At 44.2% G+C, this 22,447-nt stretch overlaps 1 protein-coding gene across 1 annotated transcript; it reads right to left on the reverse strand.

Annotated features, from left to right (window-relative positions):
• Nucleotides 1-79: 79 nt before the first annotated feature.
• Nucleotides 80-21,730, reverse strand: CHPF (chondroitin polymerizing factor). Its single transcript, XM_063288960.1, has 4 exons — nt 20,935-21,730; nt 8,447-9,011; nt 7,366-7,548; nt 80-2,254 (listed from the first exon to the last, which is right to left on the reverse strand). Exons 1-4 carry the CDS (start codon nt 21,237-21,239, stop codon nt 989-991), a joined length of 2,319 nt encoding a protein of 772 aa, XP_063145030.1. The 5' UTR covers nt 21,240-21,730; the 3' UTR covers nt 80-988.
• Nucleotides 21,731-22,447: the final 717 nt, after the last annotated feature.

Consider the following 22,447-nt stretch of genomic DNA (forward strand, 5'->3'; position numbering starts at 1 on the left):
CATAAATAGCTCCCATCTGCTCCACAATCTTTCTCTACCATATACACAGCCATAACCAGAAAAATCATCAACACACACCTTGCGTTTCACTCCAGTTTATTAAAATGCAAGTTTTTTTTAAATCGCTGAAGTCACGTTAAATATAATCCCACTGGAGAGCCGAGCACCATCTCCTCCCTCCATTCTGGACTTGCCAGCTCCCTGTCCCAATGCCAGGCTGACCAAGACATGCCCCTCCGAGTTCTGGGCAAGGGCACCGGGCTGCAAAAGAGCAACCTATGCAGAACTGCAGCCTGGCAGGCAGTAAAAACAGCAGCAGGCAAGGGCAGAAATGGGGCTTGTCCCCTCAGGGCCAGAGCCAGCCTGACCGAAGGGGCAGCTGGGCTCTCCTCGCAAGAGCTGTGATTGTTCCCTTTCCCCTTTGATCCTAAGCAGCGGCTAAAGCAGCCCGAGTCATGGTTGCCGTGAAGAGTTCACAGGACAAAAAAAAATACAACAGGAACCCCTCGGCCCTCCCACCTACTTAATGAGCAACCACAAACTGAAGTCCAGAGGGTTCATTTGCATCCTCCCCAAACTGAGCAATCCTGAGGGGCTGGCCAGCACTGCTTCCCCAGCTGTCCCTCCAGCCAGCCACCCAGTCTCCTCCACGTCAACACACCCCACCTTGGCTGATGCTTCTGAAAACCCTTCTTCTAGCTGTCCTGGCGGCCCCCAGGCAGGGACTGGAGTCCGGAACCTGGCAGCCCTCCGGGCCTGGGAGAGAGGGTGAGCTTCTGCTAGACAAACAAGAGCAAGAGAGCCCCAGGGTGGAACAGACAGCATCCACTTCCATTCTCTTCCGCTGTCCCCAGGGCCACCCGTAAAGCCAGCCAGAAGGGCACCCAAGGTCCAGAGCCTAAGCAGTCACATTCGGCTCTCCTCTGCCATTTCGGGAAGTGAATGTAGGGGAGCGGATGTGCTGAAAGAGGCAGGGGAGAGCTTGGCCTCATGTACTATTGCCCTGCTCCTGCTCAAAGAGCACCATGGCCAGTTGGGACCGGGAGCCCAGGCCCTCCAAGCTGCTCTGCACACAGCGGTGATACTGCTCCTCGCTCAGCCGGGGGTTGCAGACATGGGGCCGGAAGGGCTGCAGGAGGGCAGGCTCGACTGCACGGAAGACATGCAGATTGGAATATTTGACAAAAAGGTCATAGATGTCCATGGTCTCCAGGAGGTCCTCATTGTCCTGGGCATCAGCTGCCATCCGGGTGCGTGCCGCCATGTAGTCAGCATTGTAAAAGCAAGCTTCATTGAAAGCATCACGGTCAAAATGGCCAGCATCACGCACCAGGTCTAAACCAGAAAGTGGGGGTGGCTGGTTGTGGAAAGCAATTATGGGGTTGTAGCCCTGAAAATGGATGGGGAAGAAGACCTGCCAGCTGTTGATAGTGTTCATGCGGCACCGGTTGAGGAACTCAGTGGTGACTTCAGTACTCACCCCGGCCACGAAGAAGAGTGTATCTACTGGATGCTTCTTTGAGATGATGTCCATCACCTTAATCTGGGAGGGCACATCTGTCTTGACACTAATCCAAGGAATCTTCACCTGAGGGTGGCGCCGCTCATATTCTGTGATGTGTGCTTTCACGGCCCCAAAAACATCATTCTGAGCCACCTTCTGGGCTTCAAAAGGATCGTAGATGAAGAGGAAGGTCAACACGGCATTCTCAGAATTCTCAAAAGCCGCTGCAGCATAGACTTCAAGGAAATGAGCAGCAAAGTCTTTTTCTGAGGCCGTCAGGGGCAAGATGACATTGACACGGCTAGCTTCTGTTACATAGGGCATGGGGATGATCTCTACCTCGCTAAGCGGGCGCAACAGGTGCACACGTTTGACCACAGAACGGCTATGCCCCTTCTGGGTCATGACCTCCAACTGCAGATCCAACGTGTACTCCATGCCCCGGGTAGGGTCGAAACGACGGTAGCCATTCAGTAGCTGATGCTTGTGCACGTGTAGCACTGGCTGGTATCGGCGGTTCAGCTCTTCCACTGCTGCAGCAACCACGTCTGCTACATCAGCTGAATCTGCACCTTGGAGCTCACACTTGGGGGCCCCATCCATACAGGCAAAAGCTGCCTCTTCAGTGAAGTAGTCCCAGCGAAGCACCTCAAAACGGGTCTTTGGCTGGAAAGGTGGAGGAATGCCTACAGGCCATGTGCTACTCAGGTCCCCATCTGCAGAAAGGCTGCTGGTATTCTGGATCTCCAGCTGCAAAAGCAGGCAAGAAAATCAAGGTAGGCTCAGAAACATTTGCTTGGCTGAACCCCAAAAGGGCCTAAGAGTTAGACTCAGATACACCCCCACAAGCCCCCATCACAGTCTCCTGATGGTTAAGAAGCAGATCTCACGCTTAGCTGATTTGGGTGCTAACTCCCTTCCCAAAAATGTTGCTGCAACATAGAGGAGCGGGGAGGAAGGCAGAGAGATGAAGTCTTGTCCCAAGGCCACACACTGACTCCAATTCAAATTTCCCAGACTGAAAGGCACTCCCAACAATCCCCTCCCCACACATGCCACTGAATTTCTCTACTTAACAGGAGGAGAGAAGAATCAGAGAATAGTTGGGTGTGCAGCCTTATGCTGTTCTGCCACCTGGTGGCAGCAGGTCCACAGTCAGAGCCCGATTCTGGGGATCACGTGCATCCAATACTTTTCTCCATGAAGTAAAAGCATACGTGTATTTGGGTGGAAATTGGCTACATCATCCACAATAGCTGATATTTAACCATATATACAGTAAATAATAAGTAGATCGAGATCTAGATCTACTGTAGATCTAGATCTATCTGCAGCGTCCCTCCCCAAATGGACCTGCACTTATGGAAATCACTATCCCGGAGGCTAAAAAGAGGCCATTTAGAGAGGCCCTGTCGTAAGAAGACATAAAGTTATCTTAAACCAAATCAGTTTTTCTAGCTCAGTCCTGTTTACAGTGAATGGCAACAGTCCTCCAGAACTTTAGAGAGGTGTCTTTCCCATCCCATCTGGAAATGTCTTGACTGAGCCTGGGACTTTTGCATTCTAAGCACATGTCTGCAACAGCACAACATTATCCTTTGCTGCTTGACAGAAAATACGGTCCCGATTATGTTTCTGCAAGCTGTAGTTCCACCCTTAACTTGTCCAGTGTGTACAATTCCCCCTAAGCTTTATCACAGCAATGTTAGTCTGTATGTCTATATGCTTCCTGGATCAACATGTATCATTTAAATGCTGAATGACAAAACTTGGGAACAGGTTAATTTCTTTCCATTCTCTGTGCCCCAGTCATTGCTTTACTTAATTCTGCTTCCGTGAGCTATTATTTTCCTGGCAGTGTCACATCTCCCTGCTTTTATAGCATGGACTGCTCTGAGTGTGGAAAGGGAAGATCTGTGGCACATGATACACACAGCCAAGAGCAATGCTCCAAATAGTTATGTGTCAGATCTGGATATCCAACTCTCTCTTGAGGACAAATGTATAAACTTGATTTTGCATCAACTGGGCAGCAAAAGAAACTATTTAATATGGATCAGGAATCACCTAACCTCCACAAGGTCAAAATGACCCAATTGTCTAAGTAGCTCCTTAATTATCAAACACCCATTAAAGTCTGCAGAAGCCTTCAGCCATCTCTTACAGTGCTGGCAATGTTGGAGGCTCTGATTTCTGAGCAGGTGAGTCTTACAGCTGAGCTCCCTTTCACAGGTCTGCAAATTCATGGCACTAAAATGCCACTGTTTGTTTTTTATGGTATATTGCATTTAATTTATGCCACAGTAGTTACCGAATATTTATTCTGATTGCATGCATGTCTCAAATTAATGATTCCTCAAAAATAATTCCAATTTAATCCGGCCCGGGGCTCAGCTCTGCCATCAACGCTTGCACAGTGTACTTGCTTGTATTATTATACAATCCTCTGAGGGTACATCCCTATCAAATAGTTGGTCTAGACATAAAAACTCCCTAAACAGATTAAATGCAGCATTAGCACCAGAACTTCAGGATCCTTTAATCCAGGGTTCCTTCAACTTCTTCTCCCCTCCCCCTCGCTAAGTAGTTAGAAAGAGATCCAAGTCTAAGCAGAAGGAGGATGACCCATGGATGATATCTTACTCTGCAACAAGTAGGAGTGAGATTAGCACATTTACTAGAGAGAGCTGGAGTTTACAATGGCAGCATTTATTACCCTTTGGAAACTATTTCTCACAATTCAGGGAAAAGATCATAGCGCTTGGATTTTTGTTAGCTGCCTGATTAATATATTCTAATTATTAAATATAGCAGATTCATTTAGTTAGGAGCAGACCACAATAAATTAAATCTAGTTAGTCTATTTAGACTCAAATAGTCTTCCCCTATAGTTTATCTAGTAGCCTCGTGTGGCGCAGAATGGTAGGCGGCAGCATTGCAACCGAAACTCTCCCCACGACCTGAGTTCGATCCCAGCAGAAGCTGGATTCTCAGGTTGGCTCAGCCTTCCATCCTTCCGAGGTTGGTAAAATGAGTACCCAGCTTGCTGAGGAAGGTGACGACTGGGGAAGGCAATGGCAAACCACCCCACTATAGTCTGCCAAGAAAACGTCGTGAAAGCAGCATCCCCCCAAAGGGTCAGACATGACTCAGTGCTTGCACAGGGGACCTTTCACCTTTCACATTGTTTATCTACTCAAATACCAACCAGTGGCCAGAGATTACACCTTATCTTGGTGGCTACTGAATACCAACCATGCTGCCTCCCCAAGGGCCTTCAAAGGGTTCATTCATCCAAGCAGCAGGCCCTCTTTCCATTCCCCACTGAAAACAGCCTCCCTAAAAGTATGTTTTCTTTCTTCCTTTTTCTCTATTTTTGTACAGTTACTTTAAAATGTATTTTCATTTTTATTACTCAAAAGACTGCACATAATTTATATGAAACAGTTTATGAACCTAGTGGAGACATGATAGAAATAAATCACTTAAAGATCTATTATAACCCAAGGCGGTAGACTCCTATATTAATTCACAGCAATAGAAAGAAAGAAAGAAAACCTGTCATAGCGATAAATATTAGTATAATATTATTAAATGAAACATGATGTATTACAACTGAAGATGTCTTGGTTCCATATTTTGCAAACATGTTTTCAGGTCATATTCTGTTGGTTTTATATATAAACTCAAAGATTAATAGCAGAGTTATGACGGCATTGGTCACACCAAAAAGTTCTTTGCTTCTAGTATTCACAGTTGCAGACTGTGAGTCAGGATTAATTTTGGTAGCCAGTGCTAGGCTCAGCAGTGAAATTAGCAACAGCAGACTCCTGTCTGGACTCATCTGGCACCTTTCCTGAAGCAAGCCAACTTCTACATTCTTTCTTTGCCTACTTTCTAATAAGGAAACTGCTATAAGAACGCACAGTAAGATTCAGTGGGACAAATAACTATGGGAAATATTTTTGTTTCACCTAGGATACTTTTGTTTTAATTCCCACATTTTTAAAAGAAGTAGTAAGGACTGCCATGTCCCTTAGTGAGATGTCAGAAAATACATCTAAACTTCCAGAAGCCAACACAGACTGAAAACTGTGCATGTTGTTGGGCCATAAGAGAACCAGTGTTGTTGGTCCACTATGTGTCAACATAATGGGGGCAGAGGGGGGAGGGCCAAGCCTTCCTCTGCCTACTCATTTATCCCTACAAATCAACAATAATAGCTTTTTCTCAAAAGAGATACACACATTTAGCATAACAAATGTAGTTGGAATCGAAGAAAAGGATTTTGCAGAGAAGAACTGTGGGCTGAGGAAAGATGAAGCCCATAAGCAAGCAAATAAATCCTTATTTTCCTTTAAGATTTGACCCTTTCTCCAATCTAGCCAAATTGTAGGGGAAAAGCAACCATTCAGGGTTCAGAGCTGTGGTGCACACAGAGATCAGTGCTACTCAAGACTAAACTAATCTCTTAACTGTACTACTTAATTAGTTAAGAATGTTGCAGGCGGAAAGGAAGACTAAGAAGCAGGACAGGTAAATATACTGTAGATGTCAAAATTTTCCATTTAGAAAGAACAAGCCTGTAGAGTGTGGCTTCTGGAATTTGTTCCACCCCCTTCATAGCAGCTTCACTCTGGATCATGTGGAGACAGGAGGGAAGGGGGCTTAGACCAGAACAGTAGGCAACATTCTGAAGGGCAGCCCAGTTGCCTCTCCCACAGGGATCCACTGAGAGACTTTTTCTGCATTTCCTTTCTCCCTAATCCCTGGCCTGATCCAACTCATTTTCAAACTCAATATTTCTTTAGCCTGCCAAATTTGGTCCTCTTTTGTTTAGTTTTCAGAGAATTACAGGTGGTCCTCACTTAATGACCACTTGTTCAGCGACCATTCAAACTTGTGACAGTGCTGAATGAGTGATACTTATGACAGGTCCTCAGAGTTCCAGCCATTGCAGCATCCCTGCAGTCATGTGATCACCATTCATGACCTCCTTTGCCAGCTTCCGACAAGCAAAACCAATGGAGAAGCTGGCAGGCAGTCGCAAATAGTGACCACGTGACTTCTTTGCTTAACCGCCTGTGGGTATTCACTTAACAACAGCACTAAGCAGCACAGTCACATGACATTGTGCTTTACAACTGTGTCATTTAGCGATAGCAATTCTGGTCCCAATTGTCATTAACTGAGGACTACCTGTACTCTGCTACTGGACAGATGGATGGGCAGCCCCATTAAATAATTTATTTCCAACGTTCTATTGTGTTCAAAAGAATAAAGCAGACTGACATTGTCCACCTTAGAGAAGAGACATTTTCAGTAGCCGAGGAACAGAGGGCAGAAACCATTTTTCTGGCCACATTCCCTTGAGGTAATCAATCAGGGCTGTGCCAACAATGGTCAGAGCCAGAGCCAGAAATGGGTGGGACAAATTTATTCTATTTCTTTTTGCCATATCCCAACACCTTCTGTTCTTCTCTTTTCTTTTCCCTTCCTACTAGAAGAAGGAACAAAGTGAACCTGAGATTTGGCCAAGGGACAAGAACTGGTCTACTTCTATCTTAACAGATACGACAAGAGGAATAGCTTCTATTGCAATTCTCCCCAATTCCTCAGATGTGTTGGATTCCGATTCCCCAGAATGGCCAATGGGGTGAGGAATTCCAGGAACTGAACTCCACACATTTGGAAGCTACCCAGGTTAAGGAAGACTGTTCTTATTGGTACTGCCCAACATGACCAATTTTCCTGATAAATTAATGTGGCATCACAGTGACAGCAGGCACATGTCAAAAGAGTCAAGGGACCCTTGGATCAGCCACTCAGAGGCCTAGTATCTTGTAGTTTGCCCACCTTACCTGTAGCTGCTGGATCTCTTGGTAAGTGTGCTCCAGCTCTACACGAGCGAAGTGTTTGTGCAGCCGATACATCTGGAGAGGGTCCAGCACTGGATGAACAGTGAATGCAGCGTTGAATTGTGGGTCACTCTCCTTCTCAGGGTCTGTGTTCTTCCCAAGCTCAAAGTAATGGTAGCGTAAGCCCTGGCAGGGGAGAGGGAGAGAAGCGTGTCAGTCTGGAAATTCAGCCTCTCCTGCAAAGATACCCAAAGGCTAACCAGCACCTCTCTCTGGTTTACTAGCAAAATAAAGCACTGCTGAAGAACACACTCAGCTTTTAGTTGGAGGGCAGGAATGACCAAGAACATATTTCGTAGCATACTATTCTCTCAAGCCACTCCTGATCTTTGGAACTCTGTCTACTCTGAATGAAAACATCCACTGGGTAAATTATTCTTGTTGTTTGGTTTTTATTTTACCACTCTTCAAGTCATCCTGCTCTTGCTGCTATGGGACTGAACTCCTTGGTCTGGAGATGGGATGGGACCGAACAGTTCTGAAAGTCTGTTTTCTTAATTCAGCTCTCGCTTGGGAGCAGAAAGGCAAATGTGCTAATTACTTTAAGTCTCAAGTGCTCCTTACCATGAGAGACAGAGCAATCGACAGAGCAATAGAAAATTGCCTGCCTTTTATGCAAAAAGGAAAGCTTTGCCAGTACTAAAATAGTAGTTAGAGCTACAAAAACAACAGCTAAGTAACATTCCCTCAGTGAGAAGGGCCCAACCCAAAAGCATCTCCTGTTTCAAAATGATTCAGACTTTTAAATAAACAAACAAACAAACAAACAAACAAACCACTTGTCTCTTTGATTCTGAAAGCCCAATGAGGCTTTAGGGTAAGAGCTTGAACAGGAGATGTCTGATAACTGCACGCCACACATATCATGGCTCCCCTCCTTGAACCCTCCATGTGGTAAGAGCAAAGGGTTTCCCCTCTTCTCCTTTTCTCAAAAGTTGTGACTGTGAAGCTATCGCCCAAGCGGAGCCATCCCCACAGGAAGAGGAAACAGGACGCAGCCACATCAGGGGGAAGAAAGCCTCACCTCCTGCTCCGCCACACAGTCTACTCCTGTGTAGTCAATGATACAGCGGCCCAGCCACTCATCAGGGCGTGCGCTCAAGATATCATTCCGGCAGCTTTCCAAGTGAGGCTGCAAACGCAGGAGTAGAGCTCGGGAAAGGAGGTAACCAAAGCCACCGTAGCAGTAGTGTCCCTGAGTGTCCCCGCCAATGAACTCCTCTGGCCGGCCCATGTAGAGCAGAGTGTCGATGCTGAGGTGAGAGGCCAAGCGGTTCACCCGATGGGCCTCGACGTACGTATCATCCTGCACCAGGAACACCCAATCAAAGTCAGACAGGTAATGGTCTATCACGTATTTGACAGTCTGGTACATGTTCCAGATGGGCCTCTCATCTCCATGCGTGACCACCATCATGCCATGGGGCACCTTGCGCCCCCGGGTGCCTGTGAAGTAGATCAGGCGCTCCAGCCGGTGGCCTAGTGTGCGATTCACTGCCACTGCCAGTGAGTTCAACGTGTTCTTTGAGGTCAGCACACCCACAAAGAGACGCTGTCGCATACCCAGCTCTGTGCTGATGTATCGGGTCCTTCAGGAATAGGGGAGGCATGCAGAAAAAAGGAAAGAAAAGAAAACAAGACTGTTAAGTCCCTTCTTCTCCACCAATCACATCCTTCCAATCAAGGGAAGGGCATCTCAGCCCTGTGTTTCACAGCAATTGGCCAATTTCTAGAGATGTGCAAATACCTCTGTCAAAATGTCCCAACCCTAGAGCTTCTTGTTCCAACAGTTTAAGAAGAGATCCAGTGCCAAATAGCCTGTTCCTATCTTACCAGCAAGGTCAGAATAGCATTTGAGGGGTGGGATGCTTAAACCACAAAATGTCTGCTTACTTTACTAATCACCTTTGGGAGTATTTGAAGAATACACACTACCTAGTGGAAGTTCCACACTGACAATGGACATATTTGGAGATGAACCCAGTTTTCCCATAAAATCCACTGTCTTCAACCCTGCTTGCTCTTGTACATAAGAATCTGCTTATGGTAGAATACGGTTCTTTGTAGTGCAGCCTGATACAGTTAGAGCACATATACATGCCTATGAAAACATTATGGTTCCAAATGGTTGAGGAAAATCATGTTGGTCTTCACTCAGCCAAGGAAGGTGCAGGAGATGACAACTGGGTGGAAAAACTATTGTAATGAGATTTCTGTATTTATATAAAGATCACAGCCACCTGTGCCTAAACCATATGAAAAGCAGTTTCCATGTACATCATTACCTTATATACAGTATGTATGTATGTATGTATGTATTTATATTTCAAATTTCTGTCACCGCCCATCTCCCCCCAAAGGGAGTATAAGCAAATACGATCTGCAGTAAACTGATGTAGCCTACCTGCTCCTATTCACTTCTCCAGTTAATCAGCCACACCCTGTTCCATGCTCCCCTATTTAATATCTCCTTCCCAACTATCAATGATCACTAGACATACCTTAGTCTTGTTACAGCATACATTACTACAGGACACTTGTTCACAGGTATCCTTTGTTATCTTTACCTCTGCTGCACTCTACCTCCTTTCTCTTCCCAACATCACATTTCTGATCTGAAAGCTACACCCCCAGATGGGGAGGGGTCTTCATACCTTTTGGCTATCCTATTCTGTAAAGCACCACGTACATTATTGTTGCTTCATCAATAATGCTGCATATTAGTTTGGGGTAGCATTTAAGGCACCAGGCTAGAAACCAGAAGACTGTGAGTTCTAGTCCTACCTTAGGCACAAAGCCAGCTGAGTGGCCCTGGGCCAGTCACTCTTTCTCAGTCCTTGAAAGAGGGCAATGGCAAGCCACTCACAAAAATTGTGTGTGTGTGTGTGTGTGTGTGTAAGTATCTCTGGCATTTGGGCATTTACAAAAGCTAAAATCCTACTTGGTTCAAAGAGCAAAAATTATACTTTTACATATTATACCTGCAAAAATACTAAATATCACTGTATTTGTAACGATGTCTCAGAATGCTGTGCCTTGTTAAAAGATTGTGCTCCCTACAAAGAGGTACAGTATGTGCTTCCAACCAGCTGAGCCATCAAGAGCTAAGTAAAGAACAAAAAAGACTTTTAAACTTTTAATGTGTTGCAAGTATGCAATTTTAAAATGAGATGCTGTTCCTTCAGAGGGGCCTGTTCTGGAAACCCACGAAAAAGGTGATCACCATAATAGGTCAGAGTCTGGAGTATACAAGTGGGGGGGCCCACTGTCTGGGCAGGACTAATAATATCCTGGAGAGTCAATTGCAAGTTGGTAGAAGAATGTCAACTCTTTAGCCCTGCTCAGTCTTTGGGAAACGACACAAATAGCCAAGAATAAATAGGCTCAGAGCTTATTTACTTAGGTAAACAATTCTGAATCTCATCATGCACAATCTGGAACAAGCAGATCGTGGCCACCGGATCCAACTATAACTCTGGCAATGAGAGCACAAAGGAAAAAAGAGGCTAGGGACACCTCAGAACATACCAGAGAGTAATTTGATTGCCCTCAAAGTTCTTTACTCATTTCTCATCTAGGAAAACTCTCGACTTTCCTTGAGGTTTACTTTTCCATATAATTCTTTCCACTAAGGAGATCTGATTCCATTTTCAAGTTTTGGAAGCAAGTTCCATCCAAGATGAAGTATCGGGCATAACAGCAATGCCACTATAACATCCACATTCAATTGCTATAACCAAAGGACTTTGTACATGCCATGTAGTTCAGAATCATAATGTCAGAAGCAGCCATTCCTCAATGCAGTAATCCAAAACAGAGCATCCCAGAAAGAGGGCTGTCCCGCTTCTACTTGAACACATTAAGTAAAAGGAAGCCTATCAATGCTCTAACTGGTCAAGCTGCTCTCACAATAAGATAGCTGTTTTTAACGTTCAACTGGAATCTGCCTTCCTGTAATTTCAATCTATTATTCCATGACCCACACTCCAGAATAAGAGAGAACAAGTTCTGACCTTCCTATCATGCAGGTATTTGATGTTTTCTCAAGGCTAAACATACCCAGTGCCTTTAAATCTCTTTTTATAGGTCTTAATTTCCAGTCCCCTGATCACCTTTGTTCTCTATCTCACTGCCCGACTCTTTTAAGTGCATAGCACAGAACTGAACATAGCGTTCAAGGTGGATCTAACTAATGCAGAACAGAGCGGTACAATTATTTCTGATAACTAGAAAATTAAATCTCTCTTGGTTCATCTTCTTTTGCAGCCCCATCATGTATTTCCCATTCTAACCCTGTGCATTTAATTTTTGTTCCTTTGATGATGCACCTTGCGTTTGTTTCTTTAACAACATGTATTATGTTACTTTGAGTCCATTTCTCCAACTACTGTAATTAAGATCATTTTAAATTTTATTTCTGTTTTCTAGGATATTGGCTATCTCTATGTATCATCTGCAAGTCTGATCATCATTCCAACCTCTTCATCCAACTCATTAATAGAAATATGGAAGAGTACAGAAGCCAGGGCTGATCTTTGCAGCACTCCATTTGATATTTCTCTCCTGACAAGGAACCACTAAAAAGCACTCTCTGAGACTATTTCTGAACTAGCTATATGGCCACATGTAAATCAGATGTCAGGATGGGTTTTGTCAAATGCTTGGAAGACACAATGGATTATGTCCACAGTATACTCACATTCAGTTAAGAAAGTTACCAGTCAAAAAATGAGATTAAACTGGCAAAATTTGTTCTTGATCAATCCATGCTGACTTCTGATACCTATTGCATTATTTTCAAGGTCTTTACTGGTCAATCTCTTTATAATCTGCTCTAGAACCTTCTCAGGTGTCAATGTCACACCAACTATCTATAGTTTGCTGGAACTTTCCCCCCCCCCCTTTCTGAAGTTAGGGACCACATCTCCAATCATCAGGCACTTCACCAATTCTCTAGGTTCTCTCAAGGACACTATAAAAGGGTTTGGCCATGCCTCCTTTAGTACCCTTAGAAGTAGTTTACCAGGTCCTGAAGATTTAAACTGACTCAAAATCAAGCAGTATTGCCTGGTCATTTTCTATCAGTCTGAAGCTTTGTCCTGCCTCTTCAGCCTACTCTTCACAATTTCACAATAGAACACATTGCTTCTGTTGAAGATTTTATTAAAATAGGAGGTGAGTAGTTCTACCATTTCTTGAGTATCTATAGCATTTTGCCTTCTTCACGGAGCAACTAAGTCTTACATTTGCTTTGAATCTATAGTATCTATCTATACAAGCCTTTTTTGTTGTGACTATTCTTAGCATTCTTTACTCTTAGTGTTCACTTTCCTAACACAGTTGAACTTGTCTATATTCTTTCTCTGTGAACTGGCTTTCATTTTATTTCCTGTATGTCCTCCTTTTTGTTTTCAGATTTTCATTAAGCCTTTTTTACAGCCCCACTGGCTTTTTTCAGTGTCCTCCATTTTTATCTTAACTAGAATTGTTTGCAATTGTGCTTCTAATGTACACTGACCATATTTTCTTGGAAAAAATAAAGGACAAATCTGAAAAAGGGGCGAATCTGAAAGAGGTTCGTGTTTAAAACTTTGCTTTACAAAGGAAAATTCAAAAGCAAAACCAAAAAAATAATTAAATTAAATAAATCTAAAGGACAGCTTTCTGAAATAAAGGACTGTCCTTTATAATAAAGGACATGTTCTCAGGAATTCCCACCCATCTTGAGGTCTTTTTCCTATTAGTCTCTCTTCCCACAGGATCCTACTTATTATTACTCTATGTGTATTAAAATCCACCTCTGAAGATATGTGTTTGACTACTCTGAGTTTTTATTTCTTTTAAAATCAGGAACTCCAACCTTACACAGTCACTATCCTCCAATGAACCTGTTACTTTCACTTCCTCAGCTAAGTCTTCCCTATTGATTAAAATCAAGTAGGAGCAGCTGATCCTCTTGTCTTCCTCCACTCTCTGAAGGAGAAAGTTGTTGGCAAAACAAGTCAGGGATTTCCCTGAAGGACAAAGCTTGGCAGAAGTTGTCTCCTGTCAGACATCGGAGTAAATTATTATGTCAAATGATTCTGGTGTGTTGTGACTATACACAACCATAAGTCAGAATTCCAGCCAAAGAAATAAATCAAATGCCAGAGAGTAGGTATCCTGATCCAATCTGCTTTAGTACTCTTTCCTTCCCAGACCAGATGACATCAGCTGCAACTCCCAGATCAGTCTCCTGGAAAGAGCTAATCATAATCTCCAGTTGAGCTGAAAATAGCAAAAGCAGCACAAAGGGCATGAGAGGAAGAGGAGGGGAGGGTATTAAAATTAGAATTCAGTGTCCAAGAAATCTGGGCTCTCATCATAATCTTGTGGCTGCAATGGCAGGTCCTTTTTCTCCAGTGAGGAATGGCTTTGAGACTGGGTGTGCCTTTTCCCAGGAATTGCCTATCTTTCCCAAGCAGATTTGAGATTGGCAACTCAAAATTTGCTGAGTACAAGGTAATAAATCCCCAAAACAAAGCTTCCACATTAGGAAAAGCCTATCTTATCCTGCATGTTGAAGAATCAGTAAATGAAAGGAAAAGATAGAAAAGTTTATTAATTTTATCTATTCAGAATACATGGTATGAAGTGGTTAAAGCAATGGGCTAGAAACCAGGAGACACTGAGTTCTAGTCTTGCCTGAGGCATGAAAGCTGGCTGGGTGACCTCGGGCCAGTCCCTCTTTCTCAGCCCAACTCACCTCACAGGGTGGTGGTTGTGGGGAAAACAGGAGGAGGAAGGAGTATTGGGTATGTTCGCCGCCTTGAGTTATTTGTAAAAATAATAAAGGTGGGATAGAAAATCAATAAGTAAAACAGCATGTTATATAAATCAAGCCAATATTAAAATAAATCCTAGATAATTTTTCTTCAATCCGTTGAAAAGGTCAGAGAGCTAATTTTACTACTCTAACACCATTCATTCTTCATAGAGTTAAAAGGAACTTCTTATATGCCTATGCATCTCTAATTATTCACTATTAAATAGCTCATCAGTACTTGCTAAGAGTTCACTTACTCAAGCACCAACAGAAAAAAATCTGCAATCAACCTGTTTAAGATTTAGTTTCTTGTTTCATAAAAACAGACTGCTCTTAGTTCTCGTAAATGTTTACTGTGATTTCTTTGGCTTACAAACCATGCTGGTCTGTCTTCCTAGTTCTGAGTTGTTAAAATATCAAAAGGCAGAGCAACCTGTCAAGAGTTTCATTACACAAACCTGAAGGTTGATGCTTATCTTACATAAGGCCAACCCCCCTGGAAGGGAGGGGGGATGTCTTACATGGATGTAGAACTCCTGTTTGCCCTCGTCCCATTATGGCTTTACCCATCCTCATAGCAAGAGGAAATGCATAGGAGCTGGATCAAGCAAAGGATGGGGGAAAGCATTTACCTGGCTCACTATTAACATTACAGTGTTGGAAGACAGATGGCCTTTCTCTACAATTAGCTTCAGAGTTCCCTAATTCAAATGCAGCAGGATGTCCTTGCTGTCCGGCCACTCCCATCTCTAACCTCATTCAGAGTAGACTCATTCAAAGCCTCCACTTCCTGTTCATTGCTCTCTCCTGTGGAAACATAACTCACTCAATCTCTCCTCTCTGCTGATCTCAGCCAGCACACAGAAATTTAATTTGGGGCCCTCGGAAGAGAAATGGAATGCAGCAGAGGGCACGGTCCTAAATATTAAGATGTTATATACCCTCACACACATGGCAAAAAGGAACAAAAATGAGGAGTGAAAAAAAGTTCAGATCATCACCGCTGGAAAGTAAGAAACAAAAGAAAGCCTATTCTCATTGGGGAGAGAGAAATGAAGTGCCAATCGAATAGAGCATAAAGGGGGAAGAATGAATTAGAAAGGTAAAGAGAGAACACACAAGGATAAAGAAAAATTCCCAGAAGGTCATGTGGCCTTCCCTGCTAGCAATTGGTTGAATTAACCACCGGTATCTATTGAACACACAGAATCTCTGTAACACTCTTAGAAGAGCAGATGTCTCCGTAATTAGAGGAACTGATACTCTACTGAAAGGAAGTAATAAACTGAGCAACTATTAAAAAAAAAACATGCAACTGTAACATTAGCAAATCTCCTGGCTTCCTCCATCTGCAGTATTCTCATTCATGCACCTACCCACCCAATTTCCTTTTCTGTAATCCTAGGAGGTGTCTGCCTTTCTCTAGGAAAGTTCACTGCCCTGGATCTTTTGAATCACCTTCTTAGCCAAAGAGAAGACATATTGCCCACCACAATGTGGAAATCTCTACACTAAGATGACCTCAGCATCAGCCCCTTCTCTGGCTGCTACATGCAGTTAACAGGGATCTGTGCAAAACTAATGGGGATTGTCCAGGCTGCACAGATGTTGCAGTCTTTGATGCATCCTTAAATACTTACCAAACTTTGGTCTGAGCACCAATTATGAGCAGGGGATGCTACACTGAGGAGGTTTCATGACCCAGCTGACCACAAGCCAAACAGAATGACCTCAAACTTCCCAGAGCAAGCTCAGATAAGATAAGATGGTAAACCCACTGGTGCTGAGAACCCAACCTAGAGATAAAAGGCAGAAAGCCTAAATATAACATCTAGGGAAAAGAAAAACTTCCAGAAAAACCCTTCTCCCAAGTCTCAGCTCAGTTACCTAAAAGACAGTCTCTTTCCTTTCAGTTATGCCCAGGTAATTACTGAGGGTTGAGGAACCACTGCACCCCTTCCTTCCATCCTCACATTGTCCTCAAGGAGAAGGACCAAAAGAAGCAGTGGAGAGATGAGTAGAGGAATACATGCCTCAATCCACCCATACGCACAATGCTACCTTGTGCACGGAGTATCCAAGATGATTGCATAGCCCCATCTGGTGACAGACAGCAAGGTTACTCTTAGTTTTACCTTCTGTCTGTCTCTGTAAGATGTGCACAGTCCAACAGGATACGGCACCAAAAGTTATCTTCCTGCACACCCACCCTCCTACTGCTACAGATGCAGGCAGCTTAGGAATGTCTAGGTGACCAGTTGCATATATCAGCTTGGCTTTTTCTTTCCTGAATTCACAAAGCATGTGCCACCTCCTCTGCTACTCAGCTATTCTGCTGGGGACAAGAGCAACTCATTTTACACAAGCAGCAATTGTAGCGAGAGGGCAATGAACAAGGTGCATCCCGATACCAACTGGTTGCATCCAAGGATGCCTAGGATCTCAGGGATAAACTCCTGCCCATCAATGTTTGGTTTTTGGCTCTCAACAACCAAGTAGTAGAGTAAATCGCTGTAGTCCAAACCATCTGGAGAGCACTCAACTACATATCCAGTTTCATTCTATCATCCTGCTTATTCCCTGTCCTGGAATTTGGACTAATGCAAGGCTGGGAAAACAGTTTTATTTTGGTTTTATGCAACGGCTGCGTTTGCTCTGATGCAATCTCTTTGGAACAGCACGCTAGCAGAATGGGAAAGGCAAAGTCAGATGTGGAGAGGATTCCGTCTTTGTGCATCTGTCTTTTTCCTCATCCTGCCAAGAAGCAATCACTCTTGCCATGGGTCAGATTTTCAGAGAACTGTCTAAATTAGGACGAAGGCCAAATGAAATTAAGCAAGGGGTCACAGATTGTGCTCCTCTGGATGCAGAATCACCAGAGTTCTTGTGTAATTTGCTCTTTTTGCCCAAGAAAATTGGATAGATTTTTAATTATTGAATGGGCCAAGCAATCTGCCATCAGCCAGGGAAGCTTTAAACATAAGCTTACATATACACATTCTCTGATCCACACACACACTCCCCAGTCCACCATCTGACAGCCACAGGGAGATGCGAATGCAGGACTAAAGAGCCAGGGTGCTTTTCAGAAATGTGACAGCATTGTGTAGGCTACTGGAAAAGACCAGAAATCAGTACTTGCATGTGTGTGTGGGGACATAAAAACAGGGAGGTCCAGCCATTTCAGGACAGTCTAAGGCTTTGGAAAAGCACACACACACACACAATGCCAACTTTTCTGCCTCACTGCAAATTAACAGTTAATGGTAGCACAGCATGATAAAGTGGGATCAGACAGTATGTAAGGGCGAAATAGGTGCTGCTGTAATATTTTTATCCAATTTGGGCCAGAAGCCACCCACCAGAAATTGATCAAAGGTGTGCCTCAAATGCATGTTAGACCCCGTTATTCCTCAGAAGGATATACAGTCAAGGTACAATAGATGGAGGTGAGCAGCACTGCACAAAGGGAGTTTTGTTAGTTTATGCTTTAAGCTAATAGTAGACAAGCAATTCATGCCCAATAAGCAGAAAATTCCCCAATCACCGGGGGGGGGGGGTTGTCCCCAAGAGGAATTTTGTTTGTACGCTCAGTTTCCCTCTCTTCTCCTTGCCACAAAATAGATGTGTGAGCACTCCTATACTTTATGGCTGTAACTGTAACATTTGACACACTTTGCTGTGGGAGGGAGGAAGGGAGGGAAACTAGAGCACTTGTAATATTATAGAAGTGGCATTGGGAGAAATGTATTTTCTCAGTAACAAAATATTCCTTTTGAGAATTGAAAAGATTCTTATCCCATCTTTTTTCCAGAGTATCTAAGATAGCAGACTTAGGAATGCAGAGTCCCTGCAAGAGAAGGGCTTCCATGAAGGAATAGATCCAAATTAAATAAGCTGTACAGTATTTAAGAGACCTAAATGCAAATCATGAAGCACTTGATTTGAATTTTGCCTCTGTTATGAACTCACTAGGTGGATTTAGCCTGCCACAGTCTCTTAATTTCAATTCCTCCCATCTGCAATATGGGGGTGAACTAACAGTAAGGGAAACTAATATGCAATATGCAGTATATTAATAGTATCTAGTTGAAATAACTAGACAATGCAGTCACTTGAAAATCAAATGTGAATGTTTATTTATTATAGCTGTGCAAGCTTTAAAAATGATTTGGAGAAGTGTTTCAGACCTCACACAAGCAGAGCATGTCTTGGCTGTTATGTTAAAGCACTTTAAACCTCTGCATGAACCTGCAAAAAAATTGTGGCTGTCCCAATCAATGGAATAATTCAAGCAATACATTTTCAAGGCGATGTTTAAAGTACATGCATCTTTTGGGGGGTGGGGAGGCTTGCATGCTTTAATAAATAGCAGAAAGCTGCTGTGCTTGTGCAAAGTCCAAAGCACTTCTTCTGAATGATTTTCAAAATGTGCAGAGCCCTGACATATGTTATTTCTCTGCTTCATTTTTATTAACCCTGCAAATCAACCAACTACTACAGAGCAGATTGAGGAGACATATACTCTTCACCCCAGTATTTGTTCTGGATATCAGCACTAAAAAGGTTTCAGCCCTTTTATCAACAAAGATGGGGAGGGGGGGAGACCACTTTGGATGACTTCTTCCCCCTTTGCACATTCTTCTTTTCTGCAGCATAATTTAAGACTTGGTAGCACCTCATTGCTAATGGAAACAATGAATCAGGAACTTGTCCTGATCCCCTGCAAATCCCCCAGAAACCTAACAGCAGATCCTGATCTACTTTCTGTCCGCCCTTAATCTAAAAAAAAAAAACCCACTGTCTGAAAATACTTTGAAGGAACCCCAAACAGTTGTGTGACTCAGCCCTCTCATCCAGCCTGCTCAGAATAAGCCACAGCCACACTGCTTAGTTTGTGGGAGCAGCTGCCATCAGCACTCCTCCTCCTTCTAGCCCACCTCTTTCTAAAGGAAACTATTTGCACAGAAGGACTTCCTGAATAGTGAGAGTGCGGCCCCAAGTTTTCCTGTGGGAGATCAGGTGCAGAGATCCATTGAGTTCAAGCCCCACTACCAGAGAACAACTCTGCAAAAACAAAAACAAAACCAGAAACCCATGGGTAACAGCTCTGCAGCATCATATACAAAATAAATTGTATATTTATTCTATATTGTAAACCGTCCAGAGTCCCTCCAGTCAGAGGAGATGGGCGGTGACAAATTTGATAAATAAATAAATAAATCATGCTGCCTGCACCCCACTTTTCCTCCAATCTTGGGTATTGTTTAAAAAAACAAGGTGTAAATCCTTCCCGTAGGCCCTTCTAATTCCAAAGATCCTTTAAAAGTAGGAGTTACCTTCAACTGCTAATACAGCGGCCCAGGAAGCTGCAGCTGAATTATGAATGACTATAAGGGAACTACTCTTTCAAGAGCTGATGACTTAAGCTGTGGAACTCACCAGCCCAAGACATCAGCACTAAAAAGGGTTCAGCCCTTTTATCAACAAAGATGGGGGGGGGAGATGACCATCACTTTGGATGGCTTTAAAAAAGTCTCGGCCAAATTCATGGAGGAAAAGGTTATCAATGATTGGTAATGCTGGTTATATATTATGTCCAACACTGACAACAGTTTGATTCTCAACAACGTTTGCTGATTTTGACTTATAAATCTGTATCCACTTAAGCCCAAGGCTTCTGCCCATATAAGCCTTCTCATAATTTAAAGTCTTCCACTGAGGCTCAGTAGCATATACCATGGTCAAGGGGAACCAGGTCAGATGATCTGTGAAATGAGACCTTTTCTGTAGCAGCATCTCAGTTGTAGGACTCTCTCCTAGAAAAAACTAAGCTGCCTCCAAGCCTGTACTGGATTTTAGGAGGTTTTCTGGCAGGACTTTCGTAGGTTCTGACAGTTATGGTTCACCTTTAACAAATATTTTGTTTTTGCCTTTATTTTATTCTTCTCCTATTTTCTTAAGATTTTGATTGCACACTACTCTGGACATACTGGCTCTGCCCATGAGTAGTGCAGCCAATAAGTCACCTGTGGTTTTGTAAACCATGTTTAGTATCACTTACCACTCTGGAATTCTGGTTTCTGGACACAACCCGCCCCTCTGAAGATTAGGCCTTTATTTTCAGGTTGATAACTGCTTAACTTTTTAGCTTCTCCTAGGTTTGCAAGTCATGTAAAACGTGGTTAACCAAACTTGTTAGCCACACCCACTTCCAAAGGGAGCCAATGGGTACACACAAGCACATGCAAAGCATATTTATTTATTTATTTTAAAACTTAGTTTGCCATACTTCAAAGCTAAGGTTTTCTAAACTGGTTTCCAATATATTAAAATCAGAAGATAAACCCCTAAGCAGTGGGGTTTTAGTGGCACCAGCGAACTGGCCCTCAAATTTTCATTTCCTAGTCATGTACTTCATGGGGCTGTTGTGATGTAGTTCAGAAGATTGCTCTAATATGAAAGCAATCCTATTGCCTAAATATTGATGCCAGTAGTCCAAGAACTAATCAGACCCACAATCAGGCCTAACCCAGTTGCTGATCTGCATCAGCATTTACAAAAGGCTAAAGGTGTTTGTAAGGCTCTATGCACTCGCTGCCCAACACAAATGGTGGCAGAGAAGGAATCCCAATCCCCTTTGGAAAAGAGCTTCTGTCCTAGGCCCATCTTCCCCAACCTCTCCAGTTCCCCTTCCCCATAGGTACCTGATGGTTTTTTTGGCTGCCTTCCCTGAGTTCAGAGGCTTGTAGGGCAGAACGTGGGGCTCCCAGCTCTGTTCAGGCTCTGTGCCTAGCCCCCCAGAGACAGAATTCGGTTTGCGGGCAGCGTTGCCCTGCCCTCCTTGATGCTGATGCTGCTCCAGGCCCCCATCACGAAGGCTGCCACGGCCGGGCCCACACGGCTCTTCCACCCAGGTTACACTGAGCAGGCTAAGCGTGAAACCTAGAGACACCCCAACCACCACAGGCCCCACGGGACGCAGGAGCGACAGAAGCGAAGAGAAGCGCATGGCACCGGCCGAGGGGACAAGACCCTGACAAAAAACGGAGGAGGCTAAATTAAGGGGACAAAAGCGGGAGGACAGCAAGCACCGAAGAAGCGCACTCGGAAGGTGCGGGGATTCCGGGGTGGAGAACCAGGGTCCTGCCCACCCAGGAAGATCCCAAGGGGCCTCTTTAACCCGCACAGCACTCTTGGGGATCAAGGCAGCAAGGGACCATTCCCACGAGGCGGGGAGGGAACCTGGTACCGGCGTGGGGTCCTGAAGAGAAGGAGAAGGAGGAGCAGCTGCAGCTGCAGCTAAGTAACGGAGGAGGTGGGCCCGGCCCAATTCTGGAACCTTGAAGGAGCAGCGCCTATTGGTCCAGCCGTTCCATGCCGGCCCTAGAGAAGAAATGGGGGTCAGTTCTTCGCCTGTTCTCGCCGAACGAGAGAAGCACCGCGGAAACGTCACTCCCGCTTCTCTTGGAAGAGTCGCCGCTGGCGCTGGCGCCGCCGTCCGACGTGTCACCCTGAATAGTCCCGCCCTCTCCGCCGACCGTCATTCGTCCGGCCGCGCCCCCTTCCCTCCTCAGCCAATCCCGGACCGAAAATGCGTGGTCGACAGAGCCCGCCTTAAGTTTCTAAGCTCGATTGAATTCGAGGTGGAACGGGGTCCTAAAGGGGTGCAGGACCTAAAGGAGCGCTTCGTCTGGGCAATTCAAACCAATTTCGTTGGGTGCCCAATCCCCCACCCCCGGCTCAGTGTGAAGCTTGGCACCTGGAGTGCAATGCATTTTTCAACCTGGATGGTAGAAATCGTGAATCAAGGTGACATGGGTGGATTGGCAAATACAATAGACTTCTATTAGGAAGTGTTAAATTAAATCGCACTATATCCAACCGTTGGCAGTAGAACGCTTTTGAAATGGCAGAGGAAATGAACAAGCTTCCTGCATGCAGAAACCTAGCAGATCAGGAAGATACTTGAATTAGAATTTTTCCCGCTGCTCTCATAGTTTTCTAGTTACCGAGAGGGAAAGGGTTCGGGTATGGCTTCTTTGCGGACTAAACTGGAATATCCAATCAGCCATTTCCGGTCTTTTCTCTCATTCTGTTGAAAGCATAGATTCGCCTTTATTGCCTAAGCCACAAACAGAACTAATGAAAAAGTAAAGATTCCTCAGAATTGAGATCAACTTTTGGTGAATATGTTCTATGCAAACTTCTTGGCAGCAG

The sequence above is a fragment of the Candoia aspera genome, chromosome 1 (genome assembly GCF_035149785.1).
Source record: "Candoia aspera isolate rCanAsp1 chromosome 1, rCanAsp1.hap2, whole genome shotgun sequence".
Lineage (NCBI taxonomy): Eukaryota > Metazoa > Chordata > Lepidosauria > Squamata > Boidae > Candoia > Candoia aspera.

Excerpts from the sequence above, each read along its gene's own strand:
- CHPF (XM_063288960.1), bottom strand. The coding sequence starts at position 21,239 with ATGCGCTTCTCTTCGCTTCTGTCGCTCCTGCGTCCCGTGGGGCCTGTG. Across the intron at positions 9,012-20,934 it reads GCAGCCAAAAAAACCATCAG|GACCCGATACATCAGCACAG; the intron begins GTACCTATGGGG and ends CTATTCCTGAAG. Across the intron at positions 2,255-7,365 it reads AAGAGATCCAGCAGCTACAG|CTGGAGATCCAGAATACCAG; the intron begins GTAAGGTGGGCA and ends CTGCTTTTGCAG.